The 17,693-nt window shown below is 47.0% G+C and overlaps 1 protein-coding gene across 6 annotated transcripts in view; it reads right to left on the reverse strand.

The window, feature by feature from the left end:
- The window catches only part of LOC110474866 (uncharacterized), a 41,582-nt gene that overhangs the window by 21,577 nt on the left and 2,312 nt on the right, over positions 1–17,693 (reverse strand). For 2 of the 6 annotated variants that reach the window (XM_085577236.1, XM_085577231.1), the window contains exon 2: positions 283–16,893. The exons of 1 other annotated variant lie outside the window; for it this stretch is intronic. In XM_085577236.1, coding sequence (XP_085433362.1) covers positions 283–414 — 132 coding nt within the window. In that variant the 5' untranslated portion in view covers positions 415–16,893. The remainder of the gene's footprint in view (positions 1–282; positions 16,894–17,693) is intronic. 3 more of the 6 variants (XM_085577235.1, XM_085577232.1, XM_085577234.1) reach the window with 3 other exon arrangements.

The raw sequence follows: 17,693 nt of genomic DNA on the forward strand, positions 1-17,693 counted from the left end.
ATTGGAGTTTTGCCTGCACCTGGACTGACTCCCAAGGTCACATAATTTATTCCATGTGATTATAAACCTTCTCCCCTCCCTACATCCAGAAGCACTGCCTGATTTGTGCTGTTGGATCACAGCCAATAAAAAATCCAGCCCCAAAACACAACAAGCAAAGCCAGGCAGGCTTTAATCCCTCAGGGCCATGCAGAAGGGAGAAGGATTTGCAAGCAGGCAGGCCACCACACCCAAGAGAGGAGCTTCCTACAGGGAGTCAAGTCCCCAGGTCCCCTCACTCACCCCTGCAGCAGCACCAGCAGCATCACAGCAGGGCCCCAGCATCACCCCAGGACCCTGCCCAGCAGGGGCTGGCCCCAGCACCCAGGGCATCAAGAGCAGGGCCAGAATAAATGGGGAGGACAAAGGCCTCATGGCAAGGTTTTACCAGGGGCACAACATTAAACAAGACCAAAAAAGAACCCCAAACAAACAAAAAACCAACAAAACGTACAAAAAGCCTCCCTGTCCCTCCCCAGAATAATCACTCAGGCAGAGCAAACGTGGGGTCACCACTCTTCCCAGACCCTCCCCAAACCACATCGCCACAACTGGCCTGGCAGCCCACCCACTCATATAGGGCCCTGCCTGCTTCACCAGTGCCAGCAATTAGCTAATAGCAATTAGCTAATCAATGAAATGAGGCCAGCTATAGCTTGTTAGGGACAGACTTGGCTTTTCAGTTTGCTGCCCAAGTGTTGTTTCTGTGCTGGGTATTTGGGTAAAAACACTTTTCCATTTATAACACATAATATTCTGACCTGAAATTAAAGTGGTGCTGATAGCCCAGTGTGACACAGAAGCAGAGCCCAAGTTGTTTGTTGTCTAACAAAAGAAAGAGTGGGGAAAAAGAGTCCTAATGTAAAAGTGAGTGTTTTCATCACAACATTTTAACCAGCTTCAGCTGAAGGCTGTGATTTCCCCCAGGGCTGCACTATCCTGAGACAGGACTGAGTGAAACAGGTGAAATTGCCTCGAATTTCCCTCCTTATCTACATTTACTGAAGCATGGAAAGCAAATAGCCCAGGTGATGATGTATAAATTATGAGATGCTTAAAATTCTTTCAGCTGTAAGAGTCTAACTTGTCATTAGGAGCCACACAGATTAGGCAATTAGGCTGTTTGACATGAAGCTTTGACAAGATTGCTTTTAAAATGTCAATCGTCATTTAGCAAAATAAAAAAACTTTTTTTTTTTTTCCCTTCCTGCTCATCGTAGCCTGATAGGATGATGGATGTCCAGGGACAAACACCCCCAAGGGGTTTTTGGGGGTCAAATCAAGCAGTTCATCAGACTGTCCCAGCTGCCTGGGTTTTCAGTTGTATTGGAGCAAGCAACTGCTTCCCAGCTCACAATTTTTAAACTTTTCCATGCTCCCCATTGCGGTCCCAATGACCAAAAGGCCAGTGAGAGCCTGTAACTCTTGCAGCAGGACAAACCTTTTCCTCCACAGCCATCTCTCCATACCTACACATGTTCAAAGTGACCCCAAGCCCCCTCCTGCTGTCCAGGTGTGGCCAGACCTGCAAAACCCCTTTCCCACTTACCACAGAAAGAGAATCTTGGAAAATCACTCTGAGAGGATGGAGTCCAACCATTAACCAAACACTCTGGCCCAACAGAGTCATGCCCCTGGGCCCCACATCTACAGGACTGAAATCCCTCCAGGTATGGAGCCTTTGTCCTTATGGGGGACTTCAGCTTGCCAGATGTTGGCTGGGAACACTGCACAGCTGGCACAAACAGCTTCAGAAAATTCCTAAAACTCCTGGATGATGGTACAGGTACTATGAGAGCTGACTGAGATGCCCTCCTTGATTTGCTCTTTCTCACAGAGAGGGTCTCATGAGTGAAAGGGGCATTGGTGGCTGTCTTGGCCACAGTGATCACAAAACCATGGGGTTTAAAAATCTCTGTTGACAGGGAGGAAAAGTGCCAGCAAAACTTCAACCCAGGACATGACTTCAGGCTGCTCAGGGAAGCAGAGGGTAAGGTTCCCTGGGAAAATGGTTTTACAGGTACTGGTGTCCATCAGTGCTGGCCACTTTTTAAGCATATCACCTCCTAAGGGCACACACAGAAAGAGGCAATTTCCAAATGTCAGAAGTCAAGCAGACAAGATAAAAAGCTGGCTTGGCTGAGCAGGGATCTTCTTCTGGAAGTATGGCAACAAAAGGAAGGTGTCTGCCCAGTGGAAGCAAGCTCAGGTGACAAGGGAGGAATACAGAGGTGCTGTTCACCACTGCAGAGAGAAAATGCATGTGGCTAAAGCTCAGCTGGAGCTGAAGATGCCCAGAGCTGTGGGAGACCATAAAAACAGGGCTTTAAAAATACATTAATATCAAAAACCAGTGCAGAAATAACATCAGCCTGGTACAGGATGAGGATGGTCACCTCACAAATGGGGCCATAAAGCAAAGATTGTCCTGCTCTGCTCTGCTCTGGGGCAGCCCCACCTCGAGTGCTGGGGCAGCTCTGGGTGCCATGATACAAAACAGATATAAAGCTGTTAGAGAGTGCCCAAGGGAGGCCACAGGAAGGTGAAGGGTCTGGAGGGGAAGCTGTGTGAGGAGTGGGTGAGGTCACTTGGTCTGTTCAGCATGGAGGAGACTGAGGGAAAACCTCAGCGGGGTATTCAACATCCTCATGAGGGGAAGAGGAGGGGCAGGCACTGATCTCTCTTTTCTGGTGACAGGACCTGAGGGAATGGCCTGAAGCTGTGTCAGGGGAGGTTTAGGTTGGATATCAAGAAGAGGTTCTTTACCCAGGGGGTGGCTGGGTGTTGGAACAGGCTCTCCAGGGCTGTGGTCTCAGCACCGAGCTGATGGAGTTCAAGATGTGTTTGGACAACACTCACAGGCACTTGGTGGAATTCTTGGGGCTGCTCTGTGGAGGGCCAGGAGACGGACTTTGATGATCCTTGTAAGTCCCTTGTAAGTCAGGATATTCCACAGTGACTCCACCCCTCTTTTGGGCCCAGCCATGTAGATTTTACCTGGCAAAGAGTATACCTGTCCATACCAGGAGTAGCCAGTTCCTTCAGGGGAATGCTCTGGGAAATGGAATCAAAGGCTTTAATAAAGTTTAAGTAGACACTATCCACAGGCCATAGACTCATGTGTGTCCAGGTGGTGTAAATTCCAGTAGGTGAGGTCTGCCCTCCTGAGCACTGAACACTGTTGTGCTACCAGGATGTAAACCCTGGAAGGGAACCCTGCTGCAAAGCAGGGAGGTCCTTAAGGGATCTTCTGGTTCATGAGGCGAAGAGGACCATTTGCTTAGATTAAGCTTAACAGGTGGTAGAGATGGTGAAATCAATGCTAAGGCCAAGTTTATTTTTTTTGTGCTGATATGTAAGAATTTGAATGAGGAATCTTAATGTGGTTTGTTTGTTTGGTAGCAAATCTTTATTTTCAGCCAATCTCCATAGAAAATTTAAAATACCCATTAGGATGTTTGGCCCTTTTGACTAAATCTTCATGTTCAGCAGTTGCTGATTCTTACTTATATTGGGGTCACCTGGCCCGGGAGCATCTCTTGGGGATCTCGTAGGCACGTCCACACTGGCCTGGGCCAAGTTGCACAAATTCTGCACCATGGGGCCAAAATCCCCAAATGGAATGTCACAGCCTTTCTACCAGCTCCTGCACCCCTGGTTTCTCAGGAAGGAGTTGAATCACCCCAGGATGAGCTGAGGGACCCAGCATGACCTTCAGGAGCCAAGCAGCTCCACAGCTGCTGAGGGGCCTGCCAGCATGGACAGTCAACAAAATTAAGCTGATTTCAGCAAGTGTTCAAATCTCCCCCCTAGGCAGCATGATATACCAGGAGCTCCTTATTAGAACTGTTCTGCTGTCATTTATAAAGCACCACAGATTGTCTGAGAGCTTAGGATAGATAAATTTACCATCTGCCTCCCTCTAGTGATTGCATGGCTGAATAAAGAGAAAGTGAAAATCACACTGGGCTAACATTCATAACTCTCTCATGCGCCAAAAGCAAGTGGGAAGAGCTAAAGTAGGATGTGAAATAAAGATTTCACTCATCACCTCACTAAATAGAAATAACTAGGGTCCAAAACAAAGGGTGACAGCTAAAAACCATTTGCAAAACAAACATTTTTTTATCAAAGAGGAGATTATTTTTTAGGGAAAATGGTAACATCACTGTTGATTTTTTAAATAGGTTTCAAAAGCTGTGTTCTTTAGAGCTTAGCAATGTGTCCAGTGGAATTCCAGGGACAGATGCAGGGTGCTCATCTCCAACCCTCCAGAGTGAGCTGGGAGGGCTCTGCTTGCAGGGGCTGCTCTATTATTTATATGTACATTATGTAGAACAAGATCCCTGTATTCAGTGACCAGAGATATGCATCAGTTTAAGTCCCATTTCTTTGTGTCGCTACTCAGCCAGATTGATTTTAGATCTGTTGGGTCCCAAGTGCAATTTCACTCTCAAATACAATTAAAGGCAAGAGATTTCTCCAGAGCTGAGGTTTTCCTTAAACAGGGAGCTGGCTTTCCTTGATCACCCTTGATTCAGCTGCTAATCCTCTGGACTGTGCTCAGGGATATTTTACATGGGTGACGCCATCACGCTCAGCTTTAGCATGGTGAGTGTTTTGCTGTGTTGATGATGCACTCTAGTACTCAATATAACTGATATGTAGCTTAAACTCTGTGTTTTGTGGGATTGTTATAGACTAATAGCACAGACTGTACTGTGCAAGATTTGTAAAAAGATTAGTAGTGATTTTTCTCTAGGCTTTCAAGGCACCTGTTTCTTCCCTGACCTGGTCGTCCTCAGGCGCTATTATTTAACCTCAGAGAGAGAAGTTAGACCCACTGGTACATCCACAAACAAGAGCTGCTGGTCCTGACCCACTTCTGACCTCCCACTTCACCTTGAAGGATGCTCCTGCTCCTCAGAGAAGCAAAACTGATTGCAGCAACACTCACAGTCAGCTCCTACTGCACCTGGGAGAAATCTATCTGAAAAATAGTATTTCTCAAACAAAATAAAATAAACCTCACCAAGAAGTCCAAGTTCAACACCCAAGCAGTAATATCTTGTTTAGCCCATGAGGGCATCCTTAGATGTTGACAGGAATTCTTTTCTTAATGGGATTATCCCACAGAGCAAAGTTCATCAGGTGCATCCTGCTGCCAGACAGAGCATCTCCCTGACAACTTTCTTTGCCACTTTGGCTCAATAGCAAGGCAGGGAAAACATCCTCTTCTTTTTCTTTTTTTCCTTGCAGGGTGACTTTTATTGGTCCTTCAACATAAGGACTCAGAGCAGCCACTCAGAGTGACCAGGAAAAGCTGCTTGCACCCAAAAAAGAAGATGGAACTCAGTGAGATGGGTTTGGTGAGGTGGCTCATGATGAGAGGGACAGAGCAGCCGTCACCCCAGGCAGGGAGTCAGGCCCTCTGCTCTGTCCTGGCAGGGGCAGACATGGCCCTTCTGCCCCAGACCAGAGGGACAGTGGCAGGCAAGAGGGCTGATGGCCATCTCTTCAACACCAGGAGATTCCAAAGCCAGGGCTGGCTTGGCAGGACCCACTCCAGAGGATGTGGGAGGGCTGGCATTCAGTCGGGCACGGGCAGGCTCATCCCATTCCTGGAACATCCACCACTTTCTGCAGCAGGAGGAAAATCCAGAACACAAACCCTGCAGCAGGGATGCCCCAGCCTCTGGCCCTCACACCCTGCTGCTGGTGGGAGGAAAGCCAGGCAGCAGGCAGCTTTGTGTCCTGCAAAGCACTGCAAAACTGATTTATATTAATAATAAAGAGCACACAATACCGAAGTGCTTGGGGTTTGCCTGTTAATCTCTCAACAGTCAGCTGCAAAACTAACAAATCCTCTGTTGTCCCAGCTCATTCCTCCCTGCCCCCTTTTACAGCTAAAAATAATCAATAATGGCTGGCCGAAACGGGGAGACCAAAGCAGTTTTACAGGCAGTGGGATCGTGACTCACATCTTCGCCCCCACGCTGGCTGGGCACAAAACCCCCACGGGGCTGTGTTTCCCAGCAGCCGCGGTGGAAAATCACCTCCGAACCAGCGGGACAGCGCGGAGCTCCAGCATCTTCTACTTTTGCCGTGATCCTGCAGTGCTGCTCTGCTGGTAAGGACTGGAAATGAGAGTGATGCAGCCGGGGGAGAGTGGCGTTATCCTCCCTCCTCTATGCGAGCGAGGGCTGATTGAACCTCTGGGGAGCAACGAGCCCCCGGGGAGGCAGCCGGGCTTGTTATTCTGCTGCTAATTGCTGCTTTCGGCTCCATCGGCAGCACCGGGGACCTGCTCAGGGTGGCCCGGGGTGACGGCCGTGGTGCCGGAGGAATTTTCCATCCCAATCCCCATCCGAAGGGGCCGCCCTCCTGCCCAGGCAGCTCACCCTGCTCAGGTGGGTCCATCCTCTCTGGTGCACATCTGCACGCAGCTGTTTCCCCTCGCAAAGCAACCAAAACCAAAACAAAACCAAAAAGCCTAACCCATTCTAACAGTCCGACCATTCCCTCTGTGGCGACCACATTTCATAGGCAACAAAACCCAGCATTTCCCACGCGGCTCGCTGCTATGCTGGCTCCCACCGCCTCGGGGCAAGGGAGACATCGCCCTGTGTCTCTGTGCTGGCACCGCCGTGGAAAAACCCCGTGCCACCTTAGGGACTTTCCCAGCCCGGCAAAAAAATATCGTCCTATTGCACCTCCTGCCCCAAGGCAGCCTGTCCTGGCCTAGGGAGGGTGGTGGCCCATGCACAGGAGAGGGACAAGGGACGGGCCAGCACCGCCCCTCACTTTCGGGATGACTGCGATGCCTGGGGCTGAGGAACGCGGCTTGTCACCGGGGCCACCCCGCCCGCCACCGCCGCTCTCCTGCGTGGGAGGCGGCCACGACACTTCGCAGTTCCTCTCCGTGCTGGTTCATTATTGCACAGCTGGGGGAGAGGGAGGGGAATCCTAATTAAAAATAAATGTCACAAAGGCTGTGGCCAGACTGATGGGATTTACTCCCTGCCTGCTCAGGAATGGGGTGCCAAGGGGTGGCACGGATCCTGCCCTGATGCTGACACAGGACAGCAGTGCAAGCTGCTCTTTGCCTCGGGCTGTCCCTGTTCCAGGCCAGCGTGGCTGGGTCTGCAAAGGGACTGAGAGTGACCCGGCACAGCTCCAGTGGGGCTGGGAACCTGCCTGGTGTCACGGCAAACGTGCCAAGAGGCCCTAGAGGAGGGATTTTCCAAAGGCCCTGGATGGACCCGCACAGCCCTGGGTCAGACAAGCTCCCTGGGGTAACACCACCCTCCTCCCCTCAGCAGAGGCTCTCCGGGGAGGTGGGTGTGAGATCCCATTGCTGGGATTTGTTTGGGATCCCAAACCTTGGCCAGGTGTGTGCCCAAGCTGGAGGCTGTGACTGGAGGCTGCTGCTGGTAAGTTCTGCTGGGATGCTCACTGCTCCATGTGCAGGCAGGCAGAGTCACTGAGCCAGAGCAGGGGCACTCAAATTTGCCTTATTTGGGCTGATAAACCCTCCCTCCCCTCTCCTTTGGCTTCCCACAGTGAGGAGGCTCACCACATGCTCCAGGAGCCTGCCTGTACTGTAGCCCTTGCAACACCCTGCCTGGGAAAAGGTTTCAATTCCAACATGCTGCTGATGGCTTCACTGGGCACCCACCAAACTGGAATGTGCTGGAGGAAGGCAGCAGGGATTGCTGGAGTGTGAAAAGGGTGGGGGGAATCAAAACCAAAGAAACTGGTGCTTTCAAGATGATACTGCAGCCAGGAAGTGGTTTAAGAAACAGTAGAAGTTCAAAGTGAGAACGGCACCAGTTTTTCCTCCAGTGCTGTTGATTACGTGTGGTTCTGGAGCATGACGATAGCTTCCACTTCCTGCTCTTGCTAAAGACTCTCACACAGAGCAGAAGTGAAGGCAAATGTTGAAAATCCAAGAAATCATAAAAATGAGGACAAATCCCAGCTCTGAAAGGCTGCAGGAGGCGCTGCTCTGTAAGCCCATGCCGCAAAGCCGCTGGGGGACCAAAGGCAATAAAAGAGATGGATTCTTCTTCCTGCTCTGTGCAGGGAGCAAATGACTCCCAAAGATTGTGCCTGGCAGCACACCCTTCAAAATCACCCAGACATGAGCTGTGGTGCCTCCAGCTTCCGGCAAAAGTCAGGTATTTTGATGAAAACCCCGTGGGGAATGGGTGCTCAGAAACATTTGCATGTACTGGGGCTGTACAACAAAGCCAGTGGCGAAGCCCTGCCTGATTTCAAAGCAGACATGAGCTCAGCCTGAAAGGTCTAAATCCCAGCTGCTCCGTGCGTGCCTGCAGGGAGGATGACTGGGCCCATGCTGGCAGCTGCCATCACCCTCAGCATCAGCTCTTGGAGAGAGAATCAGAAGCACATCCAATTCCCCCAGCAGGGCGTTCCAGTGACTGTGCCACAAATGTGAATATTCCCTAACATTGAGCTATCGAAGGGGAACTTCCTCCCCCTTCAGCTTGAATTCTCTTTTACTTCTGTTAATGACTCCACATGAAGGAATCCAGATGTTAAAAACAGCAGTCAGGCCAAAAAGCTGGCCCGTGTCGGGTGTGTGACACTTCCCCTCTGTCCTGGCTGGCTGGGCTGGGAAGGAACAAAAACCAGCTGAGCAACAGATTGCATCAGCTGAACAACTGCCAGCAGCCACAGCAACTCACCAGCCAGAAAGAAAAATCCCACCTGGAGCAAGCCAGAATAATTGTTGGTTAAGAAAAAAAAAATAGACTGAGCAAGCATTGCAACCTTTAATGGCTCTGAAAAGCAACATCAAATTTTTAAAAAGGTAGTAAGAGGTGTGCTTGGAAAGGGGATTTGTAAAATATTAACTTGGTCACCCCAGGGGAGTGCGACCCATGCTGAGCCAGGGAGGATCTCATGCCATAGATAATTCTGCAGGGCCCAGCTCATCCAGCAACACAATGATAGGGATTTTCAACAAATACATCTGCTTGCAGTGGAACAGGACCTTAATATCTCCTGGTGAGGCTGCCTGGTGGCTCTCAGCCACCAGCCCCCATCAAAAACTCTCCTGGTTGGGGCATTTGTGCCCAGCTGGGCTGATTTGTACAAGGCTTTGAGGTCTCCAGCCCTGATTTGGATGGAAATGGTTGACCTGCTGCCACCTGGCAGCCTGCTGGCCATGGAGCACAGGGGCTGAGACAGTCATCCTTTAAATGCAGAAATAATTTGGCAGCTGGGCTTATGGCAAATGATCCTAATGAAAAGCAGCTGCCTCATGCCTGTAAATAGGATTGTCTATGCAGCATTTTGGCCTAATAGAGTAAAATCAGAAGACAGGAATTTTATATAGAAGAGTTGCAGTCTCAAATCTTAAGCTCTACTGACATGCCAGCACCATTGGTTAGAAGGGGAGGGTTTAGGGACAGTCAAAAAAACCTCAGCACAGAGAAGCCAAGGTACCTCAAACAGCTTTCAATGCCCTCCCTTGCTTCCAGCCACTCTGTAAAACCCTCTAGCAAAAGACAGACTTTATATCACTCAAACCTCTCCAATCCCAACCTTCCCAGGCTGGTTTCTCTGCCAGGCCCTTGCTGGCCTCCCCAGGCTCTTGCTGGTGGCTCATCCCCAGCTGGGTTTGTGCTGAATGACCACAGAGGAGCCCAGCTTAACCTTCCTCACTGATCCAAATGAAAACCTGTCCGTGACATGAAGGGAGTGCAAGCTGGGGAGGTCTGTTGGACTCTGCTGGAGGATGCCAGGGTGGTGAAGGGTCTGGAGGAGAAGCTGTGTGAGGAGCAGCTGAGTTCACTTGGTCTGATCAGGCTGGACAAGAGAAGACTGAGGGGAGACCTCAGTGGATCCTCCCTGGGGGCAGCACTCCCCAGGCCAGTGATCCCATAATCGGCCAGAAAATAAACTTTCCAACACAACTTGAAGCATTACAAAGCTGGCATTCTTTAACAGCATGGAACACATAGGAGAAGATCTCCTTCCATCTGAGGTGTGCAGTGAGACTTTGCAGCAGGGTTTTTACTTCATTATAATCATACATATTCATTACAATGTGCCTCCTAGCTAATACATAAACATCACTTTTCCTAGAACTAATTTGCATGCATCAATCTCCTACTGGAAGCCCTTTTATGGTCCTGGAGAGTCATTTAAAGGTGTCTCTGGTGGTTGTACTCACTGAATCCTTCAATATTACAGGTGATCTTTCCTTCAGCTTTTTCTTTGGGCACTGTTGCTTCTTGTTACATAACTTGCCAGAAACCCACTACAGACCTCATTATCTGTTTCTGCACATATACATTTCCAGGTACATTTATTATCCTGAGTGCATGCCTTTACATTCTTCCATCTTTTTTGCTAGTTAGTCTTTAGGCTCTGTCCAGCAATGTCACAGGAACTGAAAATTTCTATTCTCTATGTTATTTATCAACAGGACTTGGGGAAAAGGTATGAAGCGGAGTCAGGGGAGGTTTAGTTTGGTATCCAGTGCCTGCGTGTAAAAGAACCCATAAGTTTTTCCTGTGCTTCTGGCCCACTCCTGTTGAAGACCCTCATTTGCTTTTCCAGGCTATTCTTGATTCTGTAGCCCCCTCTCAGGCCTTTCCTCAGTCATTCCTTCCCAAATCCAAGACTCACACCTCACACAGACTGAAGCTGCTATGTGTGGGTCCCTGTGGTCTCCTTCTGCACCTTTTGCAGTTCCCCTCCATCCTTTAGGGATGAGGAAACCCAAACTGTGTGCATATTGAAAAAATGGATGGGCTGTGGATTTACTCTATGTCAGCCCAGTAAGATATGACACAGCTGCTAAGAGCACTTGGAGCTCTTCTAACTCTTTATTCTGCTTCTTGAATACCAAACTATTTTTCCTCCAAGTGTATGTTTATAAAGATTTTCAGATCTCAGCATGAACAAAGATTCCCTGGAGCTGAGGCTGGCATCATGCCGAGTCATATATCATTATAAAAGACAAATTCCAGACCCTGGGATATTCAGAATAGATCAAAATAAAAGAAACTTGAGAGGAATTTAAAAAGTAGGTGGGAGGGATGCTTAATGTAATGTTAAAGCAGCACCAGTTTATTCAAGCAGATGCCAGGAGACTAAATGAAAGGCTGGTTGTTTTCTTCTGCAGTTTGTGCCCTTTCCTTTCACAGATCTCCCTTCTGGGGATAGAAACAATAACATCACCTCTGCAGCACCATGTTTATCTGCTCACTCTCACAGAACTACACCCACACGGGTGATCTGGCATCTGTTTAGCCCCCAGAGATATGCAAGGTGTAAACACACATCTGGAAATAAACTATCCATGGCCTTTTCAAAACCACTGTGCTTCACTTGAAATCACGGACAAGATGCAGACAGAAGAGGGAAAAAAGCCTCTAAAATATTTCGGTGCACCAGATACAGGCAGGTGAAGGGCATCATTTACCACTTCAGCTGCTCCACGTGAGGTTGGGCTTGGCAGCATTCCTGCCTGGCTGGAGTGCTGGGGAAGGGCACAGCTGCTGGGGCTGGAAACTGGGAGAGATGATTAGCACCTGGGCTTCTCCTTGCTGCAGTGCTCTGGGACACAGCCCTGCACATTCACCAGTTAGGAAGGTGTGGAGTGACTCTCCTGGATTGTGTAGGAGCCTCCTCTCCAGACAGGCACCATCCACAGGATGGAACAAGATGGATCTTGTCTAGGAGGGTTCCCATTCAGCAAATGTGGCTTAAGGGTTTCCTGGGCAGAGCTGTGCTGAGAGTCTCCCTATCCTCATCTGACCTTGGCAATCTCCTACAGAGATCAGAGTTCATCCATATCCTGTTTGGATGAGGGACAACAGAGTGCCACTGGATTCAAGCACAGCTTTCTCCATGGAGAGGTTAAACAGCAGCAGCTCCCCTTGCTTCCCCAGGCAGGAGGCTCGGAAAGTTACCCAACACAAAATAAAGAGGGAAATAATTCCATCCAATGCCCTTGCTCTTTGAAACCACACGAGGCAAAGGACTGAATCAGACACAGGGAATGAAGAACTCTTATAATTATTAAGTGCCATTAAAAATTCCAGTGCAAAACTCATCTGTGTAATTAGGTCAGTATCAATTACCCTGATAGAATGAGTCAGGTCTCTCCAGCATTAAACACCAGCTACATGCAACAAACATCCTCAAAGAGGGAAAATCCAGTATGAACCAGCTGGAAACAAGCAAAAATAAATCTGGGAAAGGATGTCACACTCTTAACCACCCACACAGAGCAGGAGGTCCATGTTCTCCCCTAAAGCACACTTGGAGTGTGGAAAAAGCACAAGCAAGCACAAAAGGACCCTCACATGTGCTGGAACTGCCTGGGAAGTGGAATAAGGGACCAGGCATCATCATCTGAGATTCAGTGCATTGTGTCTGTGCCAGTCCCTCCTCCCAAGACACAGGCACATATTTCACTTCACTCTCCAGCAGGCAGCTGCAACTCCATCACACAGGATGGCTCAGCCTCAGAGGAGAGCTGGGAAATATAACAAATTATGGCATAAGCAAATGCTATTTCAGTGTAGCAAATTGAAGGATGTCAGTTCCAAACTTAAATCAAAAAATGAATATTCTTGAAAAGTTTTGAGATGCTTAAATTAGAGGTCCAAAGACAACCCCTCCATAATGCCCCTACTGTGGCATTCACTTTCTGATGGCTCTGAACCCAATTTTTTCACATTTAATATTATTCCACTTATAGCTAAAATGGTTCATCATGCTTTCCTGTGAGGAAGAAAGCACAGGAATTAAAAATTAGAAAGCTGGAGAAGAATAAATGGATAATCAGCATTGAATAAGAACTGCTGACATGAAGATACACTTCATAGAGGAAAGAAAAACCCTGTTCACTGCATAGATAACCACTGACTACCTATAAACCTTCAATTTTTCCTGACATTCTTTGTTACTAAAAGGTCACCAGGGCATCAGGTTTAAGTTGTATCACTGATGGCCGTACCAGCAACACCCCCTGGGGATGGTTCAGTCCAAAAAGACATGGAAAATATTCCCAGTGTTCACTTAAACTGCATCTAGGGAGAAGGCAGCTTTCTGACAATCTTTTCATTCTTGGAGCACTGGATGACTGGATGCTGGATGTTCATACAGCACAGGATTTATTTGTTGTAGAGCTCTTTGCCAGTGAAGGTTAAAAAAAAAAAAAAAGAGAAATTCCTGGAAGATAATTTTGCTGCTTGTCACCAACCACTGAGGTCTAGAAGCAGCTTCTAAAGATTAAAGGCTCTCAGGAGCTACCAGAAGTGTTTGTTCTTTCTCTGAGGGGCTGGAGAGCCAATGGAGCCCTGGGGAGGTCCAGCTGTTCCTTGAGCATACAGTAGAACAATCCAGATTGTATTTTTATGGAGAAGAGATGACAGCTCTAAGAACAAATTCCCAGACTAGTTCCAACAAGGAGCCTCTCTGAAAACTGAAGGGCACAAACAAAGCTCACCTCTCTTGAAAGTCATCCAGTTTCCAGGTATCACAAAGCTGAAACACAAAGCTTTCAGCTTTCCTGATGGGGATACTCACCATTATCTTCTGCTAAGCATCATTGTTGCTGGCACTGGATCCAAGTCATGCAGGACAGGCCTAAGAAAAACAATTCACTTGGCCTCTCTGGCATTTATGTTCTCATAAACAAAGTGGACAAGAAGTAACAAGATGATGAAACTTTTAGGTCTCTTGGGCAGCAGCCAAACCTAAATCTAAAGCAGAAGTCTGTTTTCTTACATACTATAAAGATTGAAAGGAAAGGAAAATGAGACTATTTCCTTGGGGTTTTTATCTTTAAAAAATTTCTCCCGCTTCCCACTGTGACTAAATAAGATATCCACCAAAGTGAGGGTTCTTTTTTTAGTTCATCTCAGCCTAGTGTTTCCTACCCTGGCAAGATTTTGTAACATCTGTAGTGGGGATTTCTTCCCATCCACTGCTCCTCCCCCCATTTGTTTCTCAAAAAGAATTTGTATATGTTTGAATATGGGATGATAAGAAATGCAAACTGTTATGCAGATTTTGGAAAAGAAGAAAAGCACAAGGGGTCTCTAGGGACATAAACATGCTTCTGTTTTCTTCAATATTGCTGAAGAATAATTCAAAGCTCAGTAAAATTTTGCTGTAATAGCAGGCACACAGGTGAGCTTTCAGGTCTGATCTGCTAAAGACAGGTGAGAGCCTCCCCACTTAGCCAAGCAGTTCTATAGACTGAGCATAAACCACACCACTATTTCCAGCCCTACCACAGTCTAATGGTGCAGGATAGCAGGAAAAGCAAGAGCACAGAATATTAAGAAGCAGAATGATCCTACAGGTAAGAAGACAGAGAAGAAGTGGCTTGAAGGATGATGTTTTCTGAAGTCACAACTCAAATTTGTTGTACCAATGAAAGGTCTGTGTTCTTAAAACTTGTGACTTCCTTTCAGCAGGACTTTCAAATACTCATCACACATAGGCATTCTGGATGACCTACCAGCAGTGTGGATGTGATGTCCCCAAAAAAAAGGCAAAATTTGGGCTGTCATAAGACATTGGCTTTTCTGGAAGAGGGGGAGTATCAGTGACAGGAGTGGTGAGGAAAAACATGACACATTTAAGACAAATGAGGAAACACAAATGAATCATCTTTACAGAATTCAGCCAAAATTTATCCAGAGGGATGGAGGAAGAGGGGAAAAGGACACAAAAATACAGTCACAGCAAATACTAAGCTGCAGGCATGGTCTTAAAAATCTAACAGGGAATGTCTGGGGATTATTTCTAATCCCTGCAGAAACTCTCTCCAATTCTACCCAGAGCAGTTTTGTTTAAAAAAATTACAATAGCAGTGGCAGTAGAAAAGCCAACTCCAAAATGACAAAGTTTACAGCTTGTTTGGCAGCTCAGCATTTTTCCTCCATTTACTCCCCTGTTTGAAACAGTCTGAAATCAGGCTCTGATAGAAGTGATTTTGTAAATTTTTTGTAACTTTCTCAGAAAACCTTGATGTCTACTGGAGAGCCAAGTACAGTGTCCACCAAGAGATGAGAGAGATGAGGGGACAGAGGGAACAAAAACATATGACAAGGCAGGAAAGATGGATTCATTTAGATGGAGAGCTTAGCAGGAAACACTGGAAATGACACAGGTTGAACACACAGAGGTAAATCAAGGAGCCTAGAAATTAGGAGACTGATTGGAATTCTCTGAGTTACAGAATTTGAAATTGTCAAGTTTATCTCAAAGCATTTCTGACAGAAAACTCAGTATGCATTCATCTGAAGCACATAACTCATGTCTCAAGTCTTTAGGCTTGAAGGCAACTTAAAAATATTAATAAAGGCAGTAACATGAAAACACAGAAAACTGAGCAAAAATTGAGGTCACAGAGATTTGTTCCATACCTCCACAGATGTGAACAGAGCCTGAAGTGATGACTGACACCCCAAAACCAACATAAGCCCAGCTCACCTGGTTCAGTCAGGTGTTATTAGACAGGGTACAAATGTTTTCATTGACAAATGGAAATGAACTCCTTATCTTTTGAAAAGGCTGGCGTGCAAAGCCCACAAGGTGCTGCTCAGCCACCCCTCAGCAGAATCCAGCCAGAGCTGTTTAAACACTACTTAGAGCAGGCTGAGCCAATACAAATATAAACTGTGATTAGCAATCCAATACCTGGTCTGAGCACAACAACAGAAAAACTGACCTGCTCAGTATTTCATCACTCCTGACATTTTGAAAATTTGCTTCCAGAACTGCAGTTTACTTTCATTCTCACTCCCACTCCTGTTCTCACCTTCATTCAGCAAGGAAGGAGGCAACAGCTTTAAAAAGTTAAGAGGAAGAGAAAGGAGAGAATTTGATGAGTGTTTTGTACTTGGTCTGATTGACAGACATTGCTCCATTAAGAACTAGATTTCTGTCGATTAAAGGGATCCATTGAGCAGCTCTCCCTGCCCTATTTGCTTGCTAAGTTGTTTCATGACTGTTCTGAGAAGGAAATAGTTCAGTGCAGACATGAACTCATTTGGATTGGTGCCCTCCAGGAGACCAACTCTTAACTAAGAGGAAATCTGACACATATGAGGTACAGTAAGGCAGAAGGAAAGGAGGCCAAATTTCAGGGGGTGAATGCTGACTGTGGGCTGGATCAGGACTGCAGCACCAGATAAGAGCTGGATTGCTCACTGCTGCATCACAAAGCCCCAGATTCAGCAGCACCTGCATGAGGGTCCCGCTGACTTGCATACCCAATGCAAACCTTCCAGTGAATCCTAATAGGCCTTTCTTGTACTTTCCAGCCAAAACCCTTTTTGAAGTTTGGCTTTCTGTGCTCCCAACATTGAAAAGCAGAAAAGGACTGCCAGGAATTCTCTTATCACCAGCCTTGTCAAGTGCTACATTTCAGTCAAGCCTACATAAAACTGGGGAGGGGAGGTAGGGATGCAAGTGTAAAATGCAGTCAGGCCAAGGAACCAACTGGCAGAAAACAGGGACTCCATCCTCTGGAAGATAAACCTTATAATTTGTGCATTAATTATAGCTCATTTACCTTCCTTATCCTATATTTTCTCCTCCCAAATGGATTTTGAACAAAGGCTTGAGCCTTTATACAAACAAGCTAATGGATTCTAATGGCTCACCCTGATGCAGTGTTATTTAATCACAGCAGCACTTCATTTTCCCTGCTGTATTCAGGGAAGAAAAAAGAACAAAGACTGCATCCACATTCAGCTGTCTCATCCAAACACATCTTATTTCAGCTTCCAAATTCCATTCTTTCTATTGTAGTCAAATTTTCTCGTGCCTTCATCTTAGTAGACTCCTTCCCTTTAAGAAAAAATACAACAGAAATTTAACAGCATTTACGAAAGATACAGTAGAGAACACAGCAGTTATAGGTTGTTGCACATACTTTTTAAAGACTTTTCACCTGTGTCCCAACTGCCCCCAGATCCCATTCCCATTGTGCTTTTGGATGCATTCTGTTCCTTTATCTCCATTATTAATTTCCCTTACTCTTCACTCCACACGCTCCCAATTATTTGCCAAGACAATTCTTTCTCTGTGAGAGTGGACCAAGGGAGTCACCAGTGCTCCTCCACACTTGAAGTAAACAAAAGTGGTCTGTCAGATCTCTCCCCCAGCACCACCTGCTCAGCCTTGTCCTCTGCCCTTTCTCCTGTCCCTTCAGAAGGTGGGCAAATGCTTTTTTCACAGCATTTCTCCTCCCCAGGTGCCACTCAGCCTGTTTTTCCTTATTATCAGGTGTGCCCCACGCAAGAGATGTGGATTTACCTCATGGTTGCCAGGAAAGGTATAAATTAAATAATTAATGCTGGCACCCATCAATCACGCCCATTTCACTTAACATCACATGTGCACTCCACCCTATCTTACTCACACAATTTAATTCTTGGGCTCTTTTCCTGTCCCTCTTTTTGCTGCAATCCTCCTGTTTGTGTTTGATCCTCCCATAGACCTCAGCAGTTTGTTCAGTGCTCACTTGTCTCTGCTTCTCTCCACTTTCCCCCAGCGCTCTCCTTTTCATCTCTGCATCACCTTTTCTCTTTCCCCCTTCCTCCTTCCCCCACACCAAGACTCTCAACACTGCATCTCTCACCACCAGC

The sequence above is a fragment of the Lonchura striata genome, chromosome 3 (genome assembly GCF_050655825.1).
Source record: "Lonchura striata isolate lonStrDom1 chromosome 3, ASM5065582v1, whole genome shotgun sequence".
NCBI classification, from domain to species: domain Eukaryota; kingdom Metazoa; phylum Chordata; class Aves; order Passeriformes; family Estrildidae; genus Lonchura; species Lonchura striata.